This window comes from Gymnoscopelus braueri (genome assembly GCF_963280865.1).
Source record: "Gymnoscopelus braueri genome assembly, chromosome: 21".
Classification (NCBI taxonomy): Eukaryota; Metazoa; Chordata; class Actinopteri; order Myctophiformes; family Myctophidae; genus Gymnoscopelus; species Gymnoscopelus braueri.
Window position 1 is genome coordinate 19864411 of NC_137623.1, and position 23413 is coordinate 19887823.

The window sequence follows — 23413 nt, forward strand, 5'->3', positions numbered from 1 at the left end:
AGAGAGAGAGAGAGTAGGACATGAAATAGTGATCAGAGAGTTTCTTACCCTTTTCACTGGAAAGAGGAGTGACAGACAGGTTAGCAATAGAGCAGCCTCTGGTGAAAATCAGGTCCAGTTGGTTGCCCGCCTCATGGGTAGGAGGAGATGGGCAAATAACTAGGTCAAAGGCGGCGAGAAACGAAAGTAGTGGGTCTAGCTGCTTCTCAGTCGGGAGGTTGAAGTCACCCAGAAGGATGAATCCAGAGCCATCGACAGGGAAGTGGGAGACTAGATTGTCCAGCTCCTCCAGGAAGCCACCAGCAGGGCCCGGTGGGCGATAAACAACTGCAATGGTGAGCTTGACTGGATGAGAGACAGTGACCACATGAAATTCAAATGAGGTAGGAGAGAATTGTGACAGTGAAACAGGAGAGTATTTCCATTTTCTGGAAATTAGCAGACCAGCCCCACCACCTGTCCGCACGGCTCTGGGAGTGTGAGAGAAAGAGTACACATCTGACAGAGCCGCGGGCGTAGCAGTGTTTTCTGGTCTGATCCAGGTCTCAGTCAGAGCAAGGAAGTTAAGGGAGAGCAAGGCTGCGTAGGCTGAGATGAAAGCAGATTTGCCTTCCACCACAGCCGAGTGGCAATTCCAAAGCCCTCCCGTTACCACTTGCTCGACGTGAGTGGAAAGAGTAGGATATATTAGATTAGTTGTATCGCGACATCTGGGTGTAACCCAGTGTTTTTGCGACCACCAGGAAGAGGAGAGGACAGGAATAGGAAGAAAACACATCGTAGATCACTAAACATATACACACTACTATAAGTACTACTACTATCACACTACTATATATCACTAAACACTGTTGCTGCTTATGAAGAGAAGAAGCACTCAATGTGGAAGGCCGTAAATTGACTAAGTCGGATTTTGACAAAGTCGCCTGTCGCCTTTGGTCGCCTGGCCTTCGGTTGCTGGCCGCCGCTTAAAAGCTGACGCTTTCAGAGCAAGTATTTAAGGCCACTTCAACTGCACTCATTACAGGTCCGTTTTATCAAGTAATGATGGTTTAATTGTTACTGAATTTGCAGCTCAACAAAAGCTAATTCATCCTAGTGTATCTCGGAGTACAATTTCATAACGAATTAAAATCTCTGCGATAGCCTACCATTATTTTAAGCGTTTATTTTTTTACCACGATAAACGTTAATAACGATTATCGTCCCATCCCTATTAATTAATTCATTAATTAGTTGCAGAAAGATCATGGCATTGCTCCACCTACAGTTCGGTGCTGAATGAATTGTTTCTTCTTTTGTGAGGAGGAGGACAGCGAGGAGGAGCCAAAGTTGAAATATGAGAGGCTGTCCAATGGGGTGACAGAGATTCTTCAGAAGGATGCGGCCAGCTGCATGACCGTCCATGACAAGGTAAAGGTCATAGTGCTCATTCTGCCTCATACACACTACACTGCTGCTTTGTTTTGTTTTTTGTTTGGAGCCTAAGGGGTGTTGTATTGTTTCTTGTTTGGAGCCTAAGGGGAGAGGGGGGCGGGGATTGTATCTGTGTTTTACTGTATGTGGTCTTTTTGTATGCTAAGCCTATGTACATGTTTATAACATAAAAACAGTTAAATAAAGTTGTAAAAAGAAAAACACACTACACTGCAATTTAACATTTTATTTATTTACATGTTTTTTAAATATACTCGCCGATACCAGCATTTTAGGCAGTATTGGCAGCTTTTCCGATACTGGTATCGGTATCGGAACAACTCTAGGGCATAGCAGACACTTTCCCTCCTGGGCAGAGCACGAGTCAAGTCATCATAACTCATTACATCTGTTCACCTCACCTGATGTTTTATTAGCAATCAATAATTCTAATGTATTTATTTGCATAGATATAGTGTATGCTATGCACTATGCACCTAGATATTGCACTGGCCACTGCTGTTGATTGGAGCGTCATTGTGGGTTGCCATACTGGCAGACATACATGTATATGTCTATTGAAGCAGAAGGTCTATCCATAATTAAAACTTGTTGAAATTTCTACCGATTTTCAAGGTTGGTTACAAATTTCTGAAATGTAGTCATGTTATGATATAGGATACTTGGTTAAATTGTGGGGTTTCATACCAAAACACTGTATCTTATGTAGATAGTAATAGTAATGGTTATTATAAAACTTTTTTTTTTTCAACCTCAGGTTCTTTTATGACTCCGGCATATTTCTTGCTGTGGAGTGTTATGGCAAGTTGTCCCTGCCAATATGGCAGAGATGTACAGTAGATGTATGATTAAGTGGCCAATGCGGCATCTATGTACATTATGTCTGTTTGTTTGTACTTTTGAGAATTTCTTCTTCCCATTTCTTTACCTTTGAAATAAAACGGCATCTGTGCCGCACAACCAAGAGACATCGGTGTACTGAAATACTGCAGTTGATCTGACTGTCTGTCTATCTCCCTTGAATGTCTGTGCGTGTGTTCCTTCTGCCAGCAACCTAGATGGTCACCCCCAGCCCACCCCATCCAACCCCATCCAACCCAACCCAAACACCTGGAATGAATCTTGAATCCACCACCACACCACCAGCCCCACATTGCCTTATGCTGCCTCATATTTTAAGTGCCTGAATCGGAATTTCATTTGAACAATTCCATTCTGATAAATCCCTTTTAAAAGTCGCTCCTTCTCGCAAGGTTGACCCCTTTATTTATTTATTTTTTCAGGGTTATTTTATTTGGGGGAGATTGCAGCGGCTCTGTCTGACATGCTCAGCTGTGCCTGTAAATATAAGCATTTCATTATAGACTGCACTGAAGCATGCTGGCCTCGCCGCACATGCACATGCTGGCCCTGGAAGGGAGGGGGATTAGGGTTGGTGGGAGGACTGGGGGTATGGGGCTGGGTGGAAGAACACACACTTAATCTAATGCCAAAAGCTCTGCCGTTTCTATAATTTTTTGTCCCCGTGGACTCCCCTTACACACACACACACACACACACACACACACACACACACACACACACGCCTCTACTGAAGCACAAAACATGGAAACCAGTTGCTGCTCAGTAGAAATAATGGCCTTATGTCGCGGGCAGGGGAGGCCATTGGATTGCTGCTAGCATGCGAACAAGCCAGATGTACAGTGCATTTATTATGTTTAAGCATTTTAATTTGAGGAAAATACCATTTCACACTGTCTGCTTTAATAAATAGGGTTTTTCCACTCCCTGTAATTTCACAGTTTTTGCCTTCAAGCCCCCAGAATCCCCTCTCTTTTCCACCTCCCACCAGCTACAAGGCACTTAAAAAAAGAAAAAAATCTCATCCCCCTGCCACAGCCTTCCTCAGCACCAAGATTTCTCCTAAATCTTGAATTGTTTCCTGGCGTGTCCAGCATTATTTTTTCATCATACTTATCTTTTTTTCCCCAGTTTCTGGCCCTGGGCACTCATTTTGGAAAGGTCTTCCTACTGGACATCCAAGGCAACGTAACTCAGAAGTTTGAAATTGTAAGTACTCAACATACGATTCCAATTTTGGTTTGATTTGGACGTTATGCTTATGATATATGCAGATTTATTTTTTGGTAAAGTGCCTGCCCACCACCGTGGAGGTTGTGGGTTCAAATTCACCATGGTGCATCCGGCTTTGTCGAGTGTCTATACGAATGCAATTGGCCCGTGTTCGGGGGAGGGAAGCCGTTTCGGGGAGTGATAATATCACTGCACTTAATCCTACGGGCTGGGGCGGCACCTGTCAGCAGGGAGTGTTAGGTGGGAGGAGTAGGACGATGGCCCTACGTCCTCCCGGTCGGGGCTCCTCACTGGTAGGCGAGTCAGTAGGATACAACAGCAGTGACAACACACAGAAATGTGTGTGGGGAGGAATCAATTCGCATAACGACTAAATTGGGAAGAAAAAGGGGGGGGGGAAACAAAGGGGAAGTAGAAAAGGGACGCCTGAAAATCAAGTTTGGAGTGGTTTCCATTAATGGGCATGTTATGTTTGTGACGACCCACCGTCCACCCACAAATGGAATGGAATATGAGAAATATGAATAATGCATCTTTATCACATGACTCAGAGATATTGTGTAGTGATTTTTGTGAATTTCTGACAAACTGTAGGACTTGTAGCAAAAATTGTGTTTTGAAGAAAATGCAAAATGGAAGAAATTAAATTATTTTGGCAGAAATGTGATTGGCATATTTGGAGAGTTGCATCATGATCCAAGGAATCTGTAGCCAAATCCCTATACTCTACTGCCTCCTAGTCTCCAGCGGTGTTACGGTGAAATTGGTGACCTGACGAAATATGTGACCAACCTTGTGGACTTCACATAACGTCAATATCTGTAGTACGCAAAATCACTGCTGTTTGTTTATTAACAGAGTTAAACCTAGTGGTATTTAGGCCACGTATTGCAAGGCCTCAATGTGCATTATGTTGGAGTCCACTAGATGGTCACATATTTCTGTCAGGTCATCAATTTCACCATAACACCGCCATGCTGGAGGATGGAGGCTGGAGGAGTAGGCAGACATTTGAGTATTGGGATCTGGAGCAGGGAGAAATGAATCACATGCCTTATGACACTTTGCATTGCCTACAATGTAGTTTCAGCCTATCCACTCAGTTCTAGAATTGCACACGCCTATTAGACAACTCTAATTTTGCCTTTCAATTCAGGTAGCTCAGTTTTCAAAGTGGGGTCCAGGGACCCTTAGGGTTCCTTGAGGGGGTCCCAACTGGACCCGTACAGCTCTGTAACTTTGAGAGTGTACAAATGGACCCTTGAATAGGACCGCAATGGAAACCAGTCCCCAGGACTTACTGTCTTACTGTACCACGTGCTATTTACATTTCTGACTAATAAAGTATTCCAATTCGATTAAGAAAAATGCAATTTGGTTCCATTTTGTACACTCGGGTAGTCTCGCCAGCCAGACTGTTGCCTCTCACAATTTTCAAATGCTTCCGTCATGCAGTCTGGAGCAACGGAAGCTCTGTTTGAGGAGAACCACCTATGAGGTAGGTGAAAGGTCAGCCAGAATTTTGCTGGCCAACTTACTGCCTGGGAAAGATGCCATAACATTGTTCTGTCTCTGCAGAGTTCAGTGAAAATCAACCAAATCAGCCTAGATGAGAGTGGAGAGCATGTGGGCATCTGCTCCGAGGATGGAAAGGTGAGATCTTCAGGAGGGATGCAACAGTTAATCAAACTAAAAGTGAAAATAGCAGATCTACAAGCTCACAGCACATCGCAGCGTGTTCTTTTGTAGATCGGCTATGTTCACAATTTCTGCACGACACTTGTGTGATGAAGATTATAATAACACATAAGTGGTTAATGGAATCATTGATATAAAAACTTTGAATGATTTTGATTTTATTTTTTGTTAAGAAAATAATCAATAGTTACAGTACAGCCCTGCCATTGGTATTTGCTGATCCTGGGGACCAGTAATAAAGTACTGCCAATCAGTGTTTGCCATCTTCCACATTGTCATGCATACAGTATGTATGTTGGACATACATACTGTATGTCCAAAACTGTTACTTTTCAAGTTCGAAAGTGGCAGGAAGTTCTACAAGCTCGAAACGCGGCGCCGTTGTGGATCTGCTACTTTTATGATTTTGTGTGACGCTGTAGTATGTTCAAGTAGGGCATTAATTTACAAAAAAAACACACAAAGTTTAAATATGGAGATGGGAGGTTTCTGCCCGAGATCGACGATATAATGCCCCGTCTTCTAGAACTCCAGCATCAATCAGCTTTATAATGCCCCCTCTTCTAGAACTCCAGCATTAATCAGCTTTATAATGCCCCCCTCTTCTAGAACTCCATCATTAATCAGATTTATAATGCCCCCCTCTTCTAGAACTCCATCATTAATCAGCTTTATAATGCCCCCCTCTTCTAGAACTCCATCATTAATCAGATTTATAATGCCCCCCTCTTCTAGAACTCCATCATTAATCAGCTTTATAATGCCCCCCTCTTCTAGAACTCCATCATTAATCAGCTTTATAATGCCCCCCTCTTCTAGAACTCCGGTATTAATCAGCTTTGAGGATTCAGGTGATTATGCTAATGATCCGAAACGCTAGGGGTTTTGGTGCCTCTGTAGTATATATTTTTTTGCAATGAATGCACACACCCTACTCTCAGAAGATAAACCTGAACTTTTATCTTCTCCAAAGCTACGCATAAATCCGCATTTCCCCACCCCACCCCTCATGATGTCAAGATTTATTATATAAAAAAATCTTATGCCCATTTGTAGTGAAGGGGGAAAGGATTGCACTCTCATCCACTAAGCTGTCAGTCAGCCATCAGCCATCATCAGTCTATGGATACCCCCTCCAATGCTCTCCCACCTTGCTGTTATCTTGTCTCTCCTCATCATTACCACCATCCTTCGTGGATTTTTGCAGTCAAGATATGCTTGCTGATATCACCCCCTCCCTCTCTCCAGCACTCTAGCGGCAAAAAACAAGATCTTGTCGCAAGAGAAAGTGGAGCAGACAATTAAAATCGATGCCACAGCAATTGTTTGTCCTCAGCCAATTCAGTTGGCTGTTAATCCTATGAAATCTAACATAATCCTTAATCACTGATGCAGTTCAAAAAGGAGATCGCAGCAGAGCATGATATTATTTATCCTTTAAAAAAACTTTTTTTCCCCCCTCTTATGTGTCTGTTTGTGTGTGCGCTTGTGTGTGTGTGTGTGTGTGTGTGTGTGTGTGGGGGGGGGGGGGTCTCGCATACAAGAAAAGGTTGCAGTTACGTACAGTACTAGTCGGAACATTAGAGTTTTCCGTAGACCACTGAGGCAGCAGTTAAAACAAAGATTAGGACCCCTTGTTTCTAAGCCCTGGGGGGTTTAAAGAATCAACCTGTCCACTAATTGGTGACCTGGTGGAGAAGTACGGAGCCAATCAAAGCCTTTTCCCGACTGCAATTCCCCCTGTTGACCTCAAGACAGTTGCAGACACAGCAATTAAAGCAGAAATGTTGAGTATTCGTTTGCCCTTGCCATTGTGCCATTGTTTCTTTTTTTTTCTTTTTTGTCCAGGTGCAAGTGTTTGGACTTTACACAAGAGAAGGTTTCCATGAGAACTTTGACTGTCCCATCAAAGTAAGTTTGGTTTTCTCCTGTTTGTTTCTTAACCACTTAAAGAACAAGTCCGGTTACAGTCAACAGTTAGCTATTTGTTACTAGTTGTCACTATACACGCATCCATGCCTTGATTGTCCCACAAGAGCCGCCACAGTCTCGTAAATCATGTTTTGGGGTGAGCGTTCGGCACAACTGCCAATCAAAGTGACTGTACTGGCCAATCACAGCACGTCTTTTCCGGGACTTGGCAAAACACCGCTGTTGGTCTGTTTAGCAGACTACGGCGGCTCATGTGGGACAACCAAGGCATGGATGCGTGTGTAATGACAACTGACAACAGATTCAAAAACGCTTTTGACCGTAAGAAATAGCATAAGTAGCGATATGCTTATGGGCTCTGCTCTATGCTATGGGGGCTACTGGGGAAACTGGACGACAGGGGCAATTCTGCAAAGAGACCCCATGGCCAGTCATTTGGGATCAATATAAGTAGGAAAAAAAGGCTATAAGTTATTTTAGTCTGGACTTGTCCTGTAAAGGAGTAGTTCACCCAAATAATTACTTATTTTCTATTAATTACACACCCCAGAGAGCCTTAAATTCATGGCGATTTTTCGTTTTTGTCGCATTCCTAAGCCAATAATTTGATGACCGGCGGAGTCCCCGGTAGGAGACTCAAAGACAGAGTCCATTGACTCTGCCCAGTCATCAAATTATTGGCTTACAATGGCTTACAAAAACTACAAAATCTCTATGAATTCAATGCGTCATGGGGTGTGTGATCGATATTACTATATTATAATTTTTTGGGGGGGTGAACTACTCCTGTGGTTACATTTCAAAAGTAACCATTCCCAACCCTGGTCACCATGCTTTTCTCTTCAGGTGGTGTCATTACATCCTCAGTTCAGCAAATCAAACAACAAACAGTTTGTCACTGGTGGTAACAAGGTACGTTTGAATGAGATTCGTCACTTTTTTGAAGCTAGGGCTGGGTGGACAAAATTGAATATAACAATGTTTTTGACCAAATACCTCTATCTATATTGTGACGATAATTTATTAAATTTTACAACAGCGAAAACAGACGTGAGCGTGCAGATCGGCTATTTTCGCTATTTAGGAAAATAATTACAAAAGCTTCAAGTACAGTATAAGTGATTAAAACCAGGAAAAGACTAGATCTATGCCATATCACAATATTACAACATCCAAAAGAATCCCAGACAATATCTAGTCTCATATCACGATATCGATATAATATCAATTGCTCAGCCACAGTCTTTGAGCCACAATTACAATGCTTCTCTATGATTATGTCCGGGTGAAACGGAACACAGCTGACCACAGTTCATGTACTGTAGGGCCTTTTTATATGAAAGGTTCTTACTTTCCTGTATGTTTTTTTCTGGAGTGCTATGTCTCTGGGGAGAGTAGCCAGCACATTTTCACAAAGTGCTGTTCGCTCAACAGCGTTTGAAAGGCAATGCTTCACAAGCACAGCAGATAGATGTCATTATCAGCCTGGTCTATATAGTCTGTTGAAATTCTGCCCAGATAATATAGTGACTTTTATTCAAGGTCGTTTCTGCCATACCTGTATGTATACACATACATTGTGTGTTGAACACATTAACCCATTAAGACCTGAGGCCGATTCTAGATCGGTACTTTCACACTTTCAAGATTTTTCAGAAAATGTAAAAAAATAGCAGATGTACAAGCTCTCAGTGACGCGCTGTGAGCTTGTATATCTGCTATTTTTGAATAGCCAACGTATACACTCTAAAATGACACGAATGCTTTCCCGGCTTTAATGGGTTATGATCAATATTTTCTGTTTTGAAAAGTGTAATGTAGCCTACATTTATAGAAAACGACACATATAATGTGCGCAGAATCAACGTGAAAAAAAACACGCTGATTCTGCACAAGGGTATATCGATGTGTCGGTAAAACAGTGGTGAGGAAAAGAAAACTGTAGTTATGATGAAAACCACCCACTGTTAGTAGCGTTACTTTAACATTTTCTTTCAATTGGCACTGATTTCTGCTCTTCTCGGAGCGGCGAAGGCCTCCACAAGGTGCCTCGGCTGTGATGGAAATCAATAAGCCACAACAGGAGCCACATCCTGTCAAAGGCAATTGAATTCTGTCTCCTCCGTTCCATTGTCATATCATGTCCCATGTGGAGAAAAATGTTAAGCACACAAAGCCTAATTCATGCTTCGGCGCACAGCGTTTTTTTTGCTTGCTGAAAATAACTGATTTTCAAGCTAACAACGCAACGCCCTCCCTCCACCACTTTGGTAATAGCAGGTTACTACACATACTATTATGTACTTATGTGTGTGTATGTGTGCTTGCGCGTTAAGATCAAATAAATCAGAGTCGGTATAGCTTTATGCTGTACATGTACGATAACGGCCTGAGCTGAAGGTCTGACTGAACTGACGTTGATGTTACAACGCTGTGGTCACACCCTGCCGCATTGCATTAAGGGTAGTGATGGGAAGAAGTATTTTTTTTACTTAAGTAAAAGTATCAATACCCTATTGTAGAAATAGTCAGTGCAAGTTCGGTGTTCAACATTTACTTGAGTAAAAGTACAAAAGTATTGGCATCAAAATGTACTTAAAGTACCAAAAGTAAAAGTACTCATTATGCAGAAGTTCCCATTTCTTTTTTTTGATAAAATGACTTAATAAAAAAACTTAGAAAATAGCAAATTTACAAGCTCACAACGTGTCGCTTTAGGTCTGAAGTGGTTTTGGAATAATATTCAAAATCTACAAAGTTTTCAAATAATTATAGTGTAGTAAAAGTTCAATATTTGCCTTTGAGATTTATTGGAGTAGAAGTAAAAGTATTGAAAATTGGAGTTAAAAATACCTAAGATTTTTAAGTACAGTACTTGAGTACATGTACTTTGTTACTTTACATCACTGATTAAGGGTAAAGATTCTAAACTGGAAGTACATTATTAAACACTGTTGCTTGCAAAAAAATACCTTATATTTGCAGTACCTGTGTTGACTAGTACAATAAAATACATTGCAGCTTAAAGAAGCTGTGATCATTATTATATGTGAATAATGTAAGAAATTAATAGGGCACTGATTCAAATACATGATGTTTCCAACTCTCTTAATGGCTTTTTGAGTAATTTCATACTTGGACTGGATTAATTATACCGTTAATCCATAATAATCGTTGATTATTTGAAAAATAAATAAAAATGGAGCATTACTTCTTTCATTACTGTGAATGAACTTAATGTTTTCTCATTGAGATGTGAGGTGAAATATACTATTGAGATATACGACAATCTATCTTTTTTTCTTTCTTTTTGGCTAAATAATTGGCAAAGGAACCAGCTTTGTACTATGAGATCTAGAGATATAGTGTAGTGAATAAGAAACTCAGATTCATCCATTCACTACATACAGTCAGTACATCCAGTAGATACTCATGTGCTGTCCTTCCACTGCCCTCTAGAGGTTAAACTGCACAGCTGCAACCCAGAAGGCCCATTATTTGCTGATCATTTGAGACACATTTAGAAAAGGCAGCTACTGTGCTGCCTACAGTGTTATTAGGAAATGAAGCAAGGCACTACAGTGATAACTGTTAACATTGTGTGTGTTGTGTATAAGTGTATAAAATCCCCTTTGTGAGATATAAGGGCATTTTAAAATTAGATAAATTATAAACGAATAATATAAAATAATAAACACATTCTCCTGATTCCCTCCTCAAGCTGCTTCTGTATGAAAGGAACTGGTTGAATCGCTGGAAGACCTCTGTTCTGCATGAGGGTGAGGGTGTCATCACCAACGTCCAGTGGAGAACTAACCTCATTGCCTGGGCCAACAATGTGGTGAGACTACCTTAATGTTGTTTTTTAGGCCAAGGGCCCCTTAGCTGAGAGAGAGATATGAAGCAGGGACCCCCACTGCATATTGGATTCATGTGTATATTCAGAGTTACTACAGGAGGGCTGCCAAATCTTTGTGTGATAGGATCGTGTTTTTGCATTAACCACTTGAACCCTAGCATCCCTATTCTGAGGAGAACTTCAGCCAAAAATACCAGATCTACAAGCTCGCAACGCCTCCAGCTGTGACACGTTGTGAGCTTGTAGATCGGCTATTTTCGGCAAAGAGGTTTGTTTGGTGTAGAGGGAAAGAAGAACAGACCAAGTACAGAGTGAAAGGTCAAGTTTACTTAGTATTTTCAGTTAAAGTGGTTAAATGTCTGAAAATTAACATGAATCCAACACAACGCTTGACAGTGCTGTCAAACAAGTCTATGAAGCTTTCTATGAAACCTAGGAAAAAGTTTAATCTGCAACACAATTTTATACACTATTTAGTGGGGCTGTCTCTCAGCTAAGGGGTCGTACAGTATGCCTGAAAAACGTTGAAGACCCCTGTCCTAAACAGTTTTAACAGACTGTAAGCCTAAAAACCAGCCTTTGTTGCAACTGATGTACAACGTTTTTAAACCAAGTAAATTTAGTTTTAGTTTATTATTTACACATAATGATACAGATAAAAAGGGAATTACAAAAAATATAAGAGACGTGCAGGAGCGGTACGAAACCCAAGTGGGCTTGTACGAAAAATGTACATCATGTTTTCAGGTGATAGGTTGTTCCAAAGGCATGGCTGATAGCATTGAACTTCAAATAATAATAAAATATCTAGCATCACATTTAAAACAAAGTCATTTCCGTCCAATTCACAGAATATATTTTTTTCCCCCCGTTTAAGTGAGAAAGAATATCATACAGATGAATCTGTCTGCACACGACATGCCCAGAATCATAATGTCATGTTCATGTTGCGTTTCTCCTGAACTTTGCCAGGGGGTTAAAATCTATGACATCAGCACCAAACAGCGGATTACCAATGTGTTGCGGGATAACATTGCCCTGAGACCTGACATGTACCCCTGCAGCCTGTGTTGGAAAGACAACGCCACGCTCATCGTTGGCTGGGGTACTTCCATCAAGGTTAGCCTTGGATAGTTAATTATATTTAACCGGTAATAATGTAAGTATTTGTGATATGGTAGATATATTCTTTTATTTTTTTCTTCACTTCCCTGCCTCAGATATGTGCTGTAAAAGAACGGAATCCAACTGAAATGCGAGACCTACCCAGTCGCTATGTGGAAATAGGTGGGTATTGAATACGCCACTAATCAAAATTAGTATTACTTCATTTGTCACATGCAACTTTTCTCAGTGACAAATTCCATGTGGCATTAGTGATGAGAGTTACAAATGAGGTTACTTTCAGACTATTTGTTTATTTATAGGGATCCCCATTAGCTGATGCCTTAACGTCAGCTAGTCTTCCTGATGTCCAAGACATTAATATACATAATGACAATAGGTATAATATTACAATCACAGTATATCACACAAGATTACTACAAAAAAACATTTGACTAAAGTCAAGTATAAGAGATACCAACAGGGATACAACAGATTTAAAAAAGTAGCACTATCAATCTGGTATGTAAGAAAGATGTATATGTTTTGTATGTTTTTAGTGTACAGTATATGAAGTCTAAGTTTCCTTTTTAAAACAGGCTTTTTCTTTGGTGTTACGAGTACCACGCACCACAACAAGAAACCTGAGCGTGCAGTGGATCACCTGTTGTTCACACACTTAGAAAAATGTAATAATCATTTTAGGTAAAGTTCCTTCCCCAAATGTTTGAATCCTCCACGGTGCCTCCGACTTGGTCGGACACTCCAATCAAACACAAGTGGCCCGTGTTCGCGGGAGGGAGGGCGATACATACAGTATGCTGTACATTCCGATGAGAAGTTTATACTTAACTTACCAAACCAGTTTTCCAGTATAGCGTAAAAGGATGTGGAGATGTACATGGATTAAAGTTCTCAGTCGCTACGACTGATTTCAGTCATTTGGATTTCATAGCAGCCATGCATGACTTCTATGGAAGCATGTTGCGCCGCGAAAATAACAAGCTCGTAGATTTTCGGTTATTGTTTTAAGATTAGAGCATTTGAAGTGGTCAAACTAGCAATATGTTCAATCCATCTTCCATAAAATCTTAACAGTCTGGGATATTTCTTATAAGAGCAAAGGTTAAAGCCTCAATCTGTGATTTCTTCACCTGGTCGGCAGTATGTAGAACAGCAGGAACAATATTACTAAAACATCATAATTTTACATACTGTGTTGTGTTAATTGTTTAGGGAGCAAGTGTGTGTGTGTGTGTGTGTGTGTGTGTGTGTGTGTGTGTGTGTGTGTGTGTGTGTGTGTGTGTGTGTGTGTGTGTGTGTGTGTGTGTGTGTGTGTGTGTGTGTGTGTCTGTGTGTGTGTGTGTGTGTGTGTGTGTGTGTTCAGTATGTGTGTGTGGGGGTGATTCGTTTTTTTTTCAGTCGTGCGATTTTGTTTTGCTTTAATCCATGTTGTAGTTCTGACTCACCTCTCTTTCAAACAGTGTCTGCATTTGAGACTGAGTTCTTCATCAGTGGCCTGGCGCCCTTGGCAGATCAGCTGGTTACCCTGTACTTTGTGAAGGAGAACTCTGAAAGCATGGTAATAACGGTTGCTTTAAATCCTACTGTTTGTGTAATATGTGTGAGTGGTTTTTACATATTTAGGCCAACCAAATGTCCTCACGAGAATAGAAAGTTTAGGAAAATCCTTCAAAGTAGAGAATATTTTGCTGACTGAAATGTGCCGTTTCAGGAACGACCCAAGTCTCAGGGATTAGGAATAGAATTTGTGTAACCTGGTCTCTGTGGAGTGGAAACCTCATATGTCCAAAACTGTTCCTTTTCAGGAAATTCCAAAATAGCTAAAGTAGCAGATCTACAAGCTCGAAACGCGGCCCGAAAAAAGTGCTGTGTTTTGAGCTTGCAGATCTGCTACTTTTGATGCTTTTGTGTGACACGGTAGTATGATCAAGTAGGGCGTTAATTTAAGAAAAAACACAAAAAGTTAAAATATGGAGATAAGAGGTTTCTGTCTGACAGCAACGATATCAGAATAGATGACGGGAGTTAATAACGAACGGTAACACAGATCTGTGTGTATGTGACTAGGATGAAGAGTTCCGAGCGCGGCCTCGTCTGGACATCATCCAGCCTCTGCCAGAGGGCTGTGAGGAGATCTCCTCAGACGCGCTGACAGTCCGCAACTTCCAAGACAACGAGTGCAGGGACTACCGACTAGGTGAGTTTGATCGATTGTATACTTTATTAGTCAGAAATGTAAACAGCACGTGGTACAGTTAAGACATTTGAAGGCTAAAAGGAAAAAAAGTCCTGGGGACTTGTTTCCATTGTGGTCCTATGTATTCAATTCACCAACATAGCATAGAAAATAACACAATATAATACATGTCGTCAACAAATACAAAACACTATATGTATTATGTACAAAGGAGGAAAAGGAAAAACGGCGGCGGTGAATGACTCCTCCTTTCTATGGGAATTTGCATTGATCTCCCCTTGTGGTCTCCTGATAGATGTTTTTTCAGGCCAGTTTTGAAAGAAACCAGTGATTTAAATCTTTTAATGGATGGTGTCAGGACATTCCACATTTTGTTAACTTGGCAGAGTAGTAGAATGAGACTAGGCCTGTGCCAATTATTACATAATCGCCTGATCGCAATAAATATTACAGTAAGTGTATAAAACAGTCGTGCAACATCAAATGAAGCATTCAAAATATTACTGTAAATGAAATATCATGTGATAAATTAAGTGGTATCGGATTGGCATAGACATGGCATACTCGCTGATACCGATACAAGCATTTTAGGCAGTTTCGGCAGCTTTTCCGATACTGGTATCGGTATCGGAAACAACTCTAATGCAATTGTCACCTTCCAATAACCAGTCAATTCATTCTCATCAACAGAGCATTCTGAGGGAGAGTCCCTCTTCTACATCATCAGTCCCAAAGACATTGTAGTGGCTAAGGAGCGAGACCAAGATGACCACATTGACTGGCTGCTCGAAAAGAAGAAATATGAGGTTGGTATTGTTGTATGGTGTTTGTTGGGGTGTATGAATGACTCAGTCCGTGGCCTGTTTTGTAGCCATATGATTTTGTTATAAAGGATTGAATTGTTTTTTACCCTGCCTGCAGCAATGCATGGCATGGTTGGTACTCTGTGTGTGTGTGTGTGTGTGTGTGTGTGTGTGTGGTTGTGTGTGGTTGTGTGTGCGCAAGATTTGGGTGTGTTTTAATTCTTTCATTTTGTCTGACTTGCTTGGCCTTTTGACAGGAGGCACTGATGGCTGCAGAGATCAGCTTTAAAAACATTAAACGACATGAAGTTCAGAAGATTGGGATCGCTTACATTAACCACTTGGTGGAGAAAGGAGACTATGACACTGCTGCAAGGTAAATATTTTTTTGATAATAATAAAAAACATAAATACACGGTTTACGTTTAAGCCAGTCAGTTTACAATTTACAATTTAGGCATTTAGCAGACGCTCTTTATCCAGAGCGTATTACAGTAAGCAAGTTAAACATCAACATCAAATGCATAGAAATAGTAATCTAGGATCATAGGAAAACCAAGAACCTATAATCAGTCTAAACAGTATAATATCAAAAAATCTATTATCTGTACATTGAAACTATACACACTATGGGATGCCAGGTCTACAAATGATCCTGGCATCTGTCTACATAACATGCTATTTAAATTACATTTTAGCCTTTGCATAAGCCTGCAAGGTCGTCAGGGCTAGGCTAGGGTAAGTGCTATGGCAAGTACTACGGGCTAAGTTTAAACCATTATGAAGTCTGACCATACAGTCAAGTAGAGTCAAGATGAGATGAAAGGTAGTGGAAGAATGATTTACGATTTTCTTCTGATGAGTAATTTTGAACTACCGTTGTCTTTGCAGTGTAAACACTTGAGGCTAGTATACATTCAATGGTAAAGGCGATACAGATTATGGTACTTTATCACAGTGTGAAAACTGCCCAAAACATTTTGTCTCCAATACAGGAAGTGTCAGAAGGTTCTAGGGAAAAACATGGAACTATGGGAGAATGAAGTATACAGGTTCAAGACCATCGGTCAATTAAAGGTACGTGCAGTAGGTCAGGTCTGCTTTGGTTCAACTTACAGTTTTAACCAAACACATTCCTTTTACATTTATTAGGCTTGGCAATTGAACTGTTACATATTCTGATTACGAAATGGTGATGCAAATGTGTCCGCTGTTTTAGCTTTACCTTCGAAGATATGCTTTTAATACTGATTCTGTTCACGTTAACAGTGCATTTTTCCTCTCTGTCCAAATCTAGGCTATCAGTCAGTACCTGCCCAGAGGAGACCTGCGCCTCAGACCTGCCATCTATGAGATGATCCTGCATGAATTTCTCAAGACTGATTATGAGGTATACACAGCCCCCGATGATCCTGACAGATGGCTACTTCAGAATGAAGACGTTGGTTGATAAATGTTTGATCAATGTCAACTGAAGTAATAATCTGCTCCATTTTCCGTGCTCCTCTACAAAAGGGTTTTGCCATGTTGGTCCGGGAATGGCCAGGAGAGCTCTACAATAACATGGCCATCGTTCAGTCTGTCACAGACCACCTCAAGAAAGACCCCACTAACAGCACGTTGCTCACCACATTGGCAGAATTGTGAGTTGATGCTGGAGTACTTTAGAGAAATGGTTCCCAAACTGGGGGTCCCCCAAATGTTTTTGGAGGGTCCCCAGATAATTAGCTTAATGTGCAAATTCGTTTTCTCACTCAGCAGTAAACAAACCAAGATACAGGATATATGCACATTTCTAAAGTGACAATTTAAGGACTTTTAATAAATAAGAAGAAATAACTAATAATAAGGTTACTACGTCAAAAGTAACCAACAAACTACTTGAGAAAATTGTCAGTAATTGGCCAAATTGTCAAATATTACCTAAGAAACACCAAACCAGGCAGAAATTGTGAGAATAGTGGATCTACAAGCTCACATTGCCTCGCAGTGCGAGGCGTTGTGAGCTTGTAGTTCGGCTATTTTCACAATATTTATCTGTTGAACAGGGTCAAACTAAATGTAATGCCTCAACTCCTACAATTGCAAATGCTTGTCAGGGTGGGAGGTCCTCAGTTCAAATGTGATTATTTTGGGGGGTCACTGAAAAGTTTGGGAACCCTTGCTGTAGAGCAAACTTATTTTTATATGAACATTATCACCGCTGACAACTGAATCAAGTGAATAGTGAATCCGACAGGTGTAGAGTCTCAAGTAAACCGGGAGCGCTGCGGTAGCTCACCTGGTAGAGAGTACCATATCAAGGCTCATATGGCTAATCCTTGCAGCAGCTGGCCTGGTTTCAAATCCGACCTGAGGCCTTCTGCTGAATGCGACAATGCGACGCATTGCGAGCTTGTAGATCGGCTATTTTAAAAATATTTTGTATACAAGTACTTTTACTTTTGGTACTTATAAGTATATTTTCTACTTGTAACAGAGCATGTCTACATTGCGGTATTGATACTTTTACTTAAGTAAAACATGTGAGTTTTTCTTCCATCACTGGCAGGTACACATACGACCAACGTTACGACAGAGCCTTAGAGATCTACCTGAGACTGAGGCATAAAGACGTCTACCAGCTCATCCACAAACACAACCTCTTCTCTTCCATAGAGGACAAGATTGTGCTCCTCATGGACTTTGACAAGGAGGTGATGATCACATTAAATTAGAATGAATAATGATGTTGAATGTTGTTCATTATGATCATTATTTCATTATCGTCGTAGGCTTCCTAGTTGCTTTGTATGTTGAAAGTGAGAGAATTAAAATGCTTGTGTTGTACTCTTTGGTGATGTGATAGTATTAAAAATACATGTTTTATATAATACACATGTATAAAACATTACGTCCAAGGATTGATGTTAACAGCATGTGTGAAGAATATATTTGTCTCTCCTTTTATGTTTTCAGAAAGCTGTTGACATGCTCCTGGATAATGAAGACAAAATCTCGGTACGTGTGCCCTGCATTACACTCGATCTCTAGCTAACGATCCCATAGCAATTCAAGGTCCACTAATCCCATTTCTCTTCTGTTATGGCGATGCAGACGGACCGAGTGGTGGAAGAATTGGCAGACCGGCCTGAGCTTCTGCATGTGGTGAGTTGATGTATATTCATGCATAAAGAGCTCAACTTCTGGTGTCAACACCTGTGTGATCCAACAGTGGAGGTTACAGCAGCTATAGAAAGTGTGCTCAAATTATGGCAACGATCATGACATATACAATGCAAAAAAGAGTAGTGCGATGATAGTGATAGATAGTGAGAAGTCATGAGGACAAGAAATTGGTCTTCCCAGCTATTCACTTATGAATAGCTATTTCACTACTTAGTCGTCTTGCTATATGGTGGCCTACAATGATGCCCTGAGGATTCTACTTAAGGTCCCTAGATAGATAGATGGCATAGTGCCACTGTGCCAGTCACCTGTTTGTAACGTGTGGAATCCATACATGTGAGGCCCTCTTAAGGCACTCGATATATGTATTCATGTCTCGCCTGGATGAGTCCCAGAACAGTATTATTGAGGATATAGTCAATCCTGGGAAGAGCTATCTCCGGTACTCGTCGAGGCTGCAGAAACACTGGAGAGTCCACCTCTATTTAGGATTTTGATTTTGATTTTTTACCTGTTTAATTTATTTTATGTGTGTAATACTTGTATGTACTCTATGGACCCCCTGAGTGTCTGGAATAAAGTTTGAATTGAATTGAACCGATTATACTCCTCTACAGTACCTCCATAAACTCTTCAAGCGGGACCATCACAAAGGTCAGAAGTACCATGAGAGGCAGATTGGCCTGTACGCCGAGTATGATCGACCTAACCTTCTACCATTCCTGAGAGATAGTACCCACTGCCCACTGGAGAAGGTAAAACAAACATAGCATCTGAATGCTAACAGTCATATATCCCACCATATAAGCTTTTTAACCACATGCTAAGATTATACAAGGGGCGTGCATTCAGTAGGTCTAACATTCTGCTGGTTTCTTTGTCTTTTTTTGTCTCAGGCTCTTGAGATTTGTCAGCAGAGGAACTTTGTGGAGGAGACCGTCTTCCTGCTCAGTAAGTCAGTGGTTCCCAAACTGGACCCCAAATTATTTTTGGGGGTCCCCAGATGATTAGCTTAATGTGCAACATTAAGCTAATCTGTATAAGTGCATACAGGGTATTTGCACATTTCTAAAGTGACAACTTAAGGACTTTTAAGACCTTTTTAATACCAAATTGGCCAAATTTACAAATATTCAGAAGAAAGAGGCAAACATTTTGAAATTAGACGATCTATAAGCAAGCTTTTAGTTTGGCTATTTTCACAATATTTCTCTGTGGAACCGTGTCAAACTAAATGTAATGCCTACAATTCCATGTGCTTGTCAGGGTGGGGTCCCCCCAATTCAAATATGATTATTTTGGGGGTCACAGCCTGAAAAGTTTGGGAACCCTTGCACTAAGTGAGCTTATTGACTTAATATGTTTCATTTCTACAACTGCTTTGAGAGTGACGAGAACATTTTTATTTTTATTTTAACTTGCCGCTCCCAGGCAGGATGGGGAACTGCAGACGAGCTCTGCAGATGATCATGGAGGAGCTGGAGGATGTGGACAAAGCAATAGAGTTCGCCAAGGAGCAGGACGACGCTGAGCTCTGGGAGGATCTAATATCCTACTCTATTGACAAACCACGTAGGTCACAGTCATCTATTGACAGACGACTCCATTCTAGGGATGAGACAATATGATATTGATATTTCATGTCAAGATTATTAACGATATTATCGCGATAATCAGCACAATGCTTAAATCTCTTAAAATGACACTTTCATTAACCACTTGAACCCCAGCATCCATATTCTGGGGTGAACATTCAGCAACAATAGTCGATCTACAAGCTGACAACGTGTGGCGCTGCAACACGTTGTCAGCTTGTAGATCGGCTATTTTTGGCGAAGAGATTTTGTGTATAGTGGAAAAGAACGTAGCAAGTACACTCTTTGCAGGTCAGTTTTACTAAGTATTGAGGGTTTAAGTGGTACCGGATATGGAGCTCAGCAAAAGTAAAAATGTCTCGCTAAGATCATTTAAAATCTCAGCGATGCGATTATTGTAAGTGTTTTTTTTATCACGATAAACATTAAACAATAATTAGACACATTCATGTTCCATTTCTTTCTGTCTCTGTCTATAGCATTCATTACCGGCCTCCTCAACAACATTGGGACGCATGTGGATCCCATCTTGCTCATCCATCGCATAAAGGAGGGCATGGAGATCCCAAACCTCAGAGACTCACTTGTCAAGATCCTTCAGGACTACAATCTACAGGTCAGAAGACAAATCTGTAATGCAAAATAATATGTTATTTTTGATTGGATTACATTACATCATTGTTGTAGTATAACCAGTACAGCATTTGCTGCTACAATACAGTGAACTTCTTGTTTTACAGACCATTAAGTCTAATGTAAATGCAATCACAAAACCCCAGATTTTTGCATGTGATGACTATTTACTTCAAACAAACAAAAATATAAATAATTTTTGGATGGCATTACCTTATGACTAATTAGATCACTGGATAGGCCTAAATTGCTGACCATGGCAGACGTTTATTCCGACCAACTTGGACTGTGTTTTGTTTCCTTGTGTCTTAAGATTCTACTGAGAGAAGGATGTAAGAAGATTTTAGTGGCTGACTCCCTCTCCCTGCTCCAGAAGATGCATAGAACACAAATGAGAGGAGTCAGGGTAGACGGTAGGTGTATTATAATATTATCATTATAATGCCAGTTAGTTAAAAGACAGTTAGAACTGTAGACTCACTCCCAATCTGCCACCGTAATCTGAAGACTCACCTCTTCAGACTCCACCTTAGCTCGTAGTACTTGCCGTAGCACTTGCCCTAGCTTTGACGACTTTGCAGGCTTATGCAATGGCTAAAATGTCATTTAGATAGCATGTTATGTGTAGACAGATGCCAGGTCATTTATAGACCTGGCATCCTATAGTTAACCTGACTCTGCCAGATGGAAGAAGCTTGCGTCACATTTATTTCACAGGCTACTTACATCTGGGACCTCGGTAGCACAATCGATGAAGGGGCGGTCCCTTTTTTTTTTAAAGCTACTTGGCAGGTGATTGGATGATCCCGCCCCTAGCAGCCGCAGATTGTTTCGAAGACGCAGCGGTGCGGGCAGCTCTACTGTCTGAGCGAATCCAGATGGAGGCTGTATTGTGAAGTCAATACCGCCCCCATCTGGCGGAGTCAGGTTATCCTATAGTGGGTATAGTTTCAATGTACAGATTATTGATTGGTTTACCTATGATCCTAGATTACTATTTCTATGCAAGGTAATATTTCTATTACCTTGTGTTTTCCTTGCTTACTGTAAATCACTCTGGATTAAGTGCGTTTGCTAAATGCCTAAATTGTAAATTGTAAACTGAATGTGTAATGCTGTTATTGATTGCATTTCAGAGGAGAACATATGTGAATCATGTCATGCTACAATATTGCCATCAGGTGGGTCATCTGAATTATTTTACCGTTATTCTGTACACTGTGCTGTCTCTGTTATCCATCTATTTGCCTCATGCATTCATGCTTTTACTCTTGTGTTTTAGACATGGCTAAACCCTTTAGTGTGATGGTATTTCACTGCAGACACATGTTTCACAAAGACTGTTTACCATCTTCAACAGTAAGTACCCGTGCTATAATTGCTTGTCCCTAATAGCTTTCTAACTCTACACATCCTTGCTGTGACATTCACGATGCACCTTTCTTCTCGTTTGATGTTGGGTTTATTTATTTTTTGCATCACGGTCTCTCGTACAGCCGCTACTAATCCAGAGGGTAACAGGAAAAGTGGACACCTCGATGTAAAATTGGCTATTTTTCCCAAAATGTTAAAAAATAAGATATTTGGAAAATGGTCTTAAGTAATGTAAAGTATACATGATGAAGTTGAAGGATACATTTAGGTCTGATAATGATACACCGTGCATGTTCGAATCACGTACTTTACATTACTTCAGACCATCTTTCAAATATTATTTTTTTTAGCATTTTGGACAAAATAGCCAATTTTAGCCCACTCTTCCTTAGTGCCCACTCTTCTTGTATCCATCCAGATAACTCTAAAGGTAAAATTGCAGTGTGTTGTGAGAATGTTGTTACAGCCTCAGTGTGTCCTTGCCCTCTCAGATTCCTGGCGTGCAGTTCTGTAACATCTGCAGTGCGAAGAAGAGGAGAGGGCCAGGAAGTGGCATCCTAGAGATGAAAAAATAATGCACTTTATTGTTATCGTTGCTTTAACTTAACCTTCTACCTGAATTATATCACGTTCCCTGCTTCTGTGAACTGTACAGCTGCAAAATGCATAACATGTATATTGTATTAACGATGTTTACCAATATCTGCCCGGTCCACAATGCAATGTATGCCCTTTCTGATTGCCAGTAGTTTAGCTTGGTGATTAAATGAAAAATAAAATGCAAATAAAATCTGTTTGTATCTGAACTTTGTTTTTTATTTGTAATCTGTCACCCAATGCATCTATCATGCAGATTATTATTATTATTATGACTTGACGTTCTACAAATATTTCAGAATAGAGTGAGTTTATCAAGGTTTTAACTGAAGCACAGTGTATATTATAATTCATAATTATAATATGTCCTGGATATTACAACATATATTGTACATAATTAGCTAATTAGTTTATTGATAAAACCACATTATTTCATGTTTCAAGATTTTTGTTATTCAAATGTGCAGGATGTTACAAAATATCTTGTGAATAATTAGCCAATTAGTTTATTGATAAAACCCACATTATTCAGGTTACATTTTGACCTCATCTAGATCAGTGGCTCTCAACCTTTTCAGGCCGTGACCCCCCAACATAATCATATTTGAACAGGGGACCCCCCACCCTGACAAGCACTTTGTCTTGTAGGAGTTGAGGCATTACATTTCAGTTCCACAGATAAATATTGTGGAAAATAGCCGATCTACAAGCTCACAAGAGCTTGTAGATCGTCTATTCTCACAATTTTTGCCTCTTTCTTTGATTATTTGACAATTTGGCCAATGTTTGACCAGTTTTGATTACTTTTGATGCAGTAATGGTCATTTATTTCAGGTATTGAGCATTAAAAGTCCTTAAATTGTCACTTCACTGTCATCTGGGGAACCCCCCAAAATCA

The 23413-nt window shown here is 40.4% G+C and overlaps 1 protein-coding gene across 1 annotated transcript in view; it reads left to right on the top strand.

The window, feature by feature from the left end:
* Positions 1-22709, top strand: part of vps41 (VPS41 subunit of HOPS complex) — a 31057-nt gene extending 8348 nt beyond the window's left edge. The window contains exons 3-28 of the mRNA XM_080417265.1: positions 1306-1413; positions 3430-3507; positions 5110-5184; positions 7078-7140; positions 8008-8073; positions 10883-11002; positions 11993-12139; positions 12241-12307; positions 13609-13706; positions 14216-14345; positions 15036-15151; positions 15406-15524; positions 16144-16225; positions 16446-16538; positions 16664-16791; positions 17700-17844; positions 18107-18148; positions 18245-18295; positions 18934-19071; positions 19213-19267; positions 19748-19888; positions 20391-20527; positions 20858-20957; positions 21681-21725; positions 21827-21903; positions 22410-22709. Coding sequence (XP_080273391.1) covers positions 1306-1413; positions 3430-3507; positions 5110-5184; positions 7078-7140; positions 8008-8073; positions 10883-11002; positions 11993-12139; positions 12241-12307; positions 13609-13706; positions 14216-14345; positions 15036-15151; positions 15406-15524; positions 16144-16225; positions 16446-16538; positions 16664-16791; positions 17700-17844; positions 18107-18148; positions 18245-18295; positions 18934-19071; positions 19213-19267; positions 19748-19888; positions 20391-20527; positions 20858-20957; positions 21681-21725; positions 21827-21903; positions 22410-22493 — 2505 coding nt within the window. The 3' untranslated portion in view covers positions 22494-22709. The remainder of the gene's footprint in view (positions 1-1305; positions 1414-3429; positions 3508-5109; positions 5185-7077; positions 7141-8007; positions 8074-10882; positions 11003-11992; positions 12140-12240; positions 12308-13608; positions 13707-14215; positions 14346-15035; positions 15152-15405; positions 15525-16143; positions 16226-16445; positions 16539-16663; positions 16792-17699; positions 17845-18106; positions 18149-18244; positions 18296-18933; positions 19072-19212; positions 19268-19747; positions 19889-20390; positions 20528-20857; positions 20958-21680; positions 21726-21826; positions 21904-22409) is intronic.
* Positions 22710-23413: the final 704 nt, after the last annotated feature.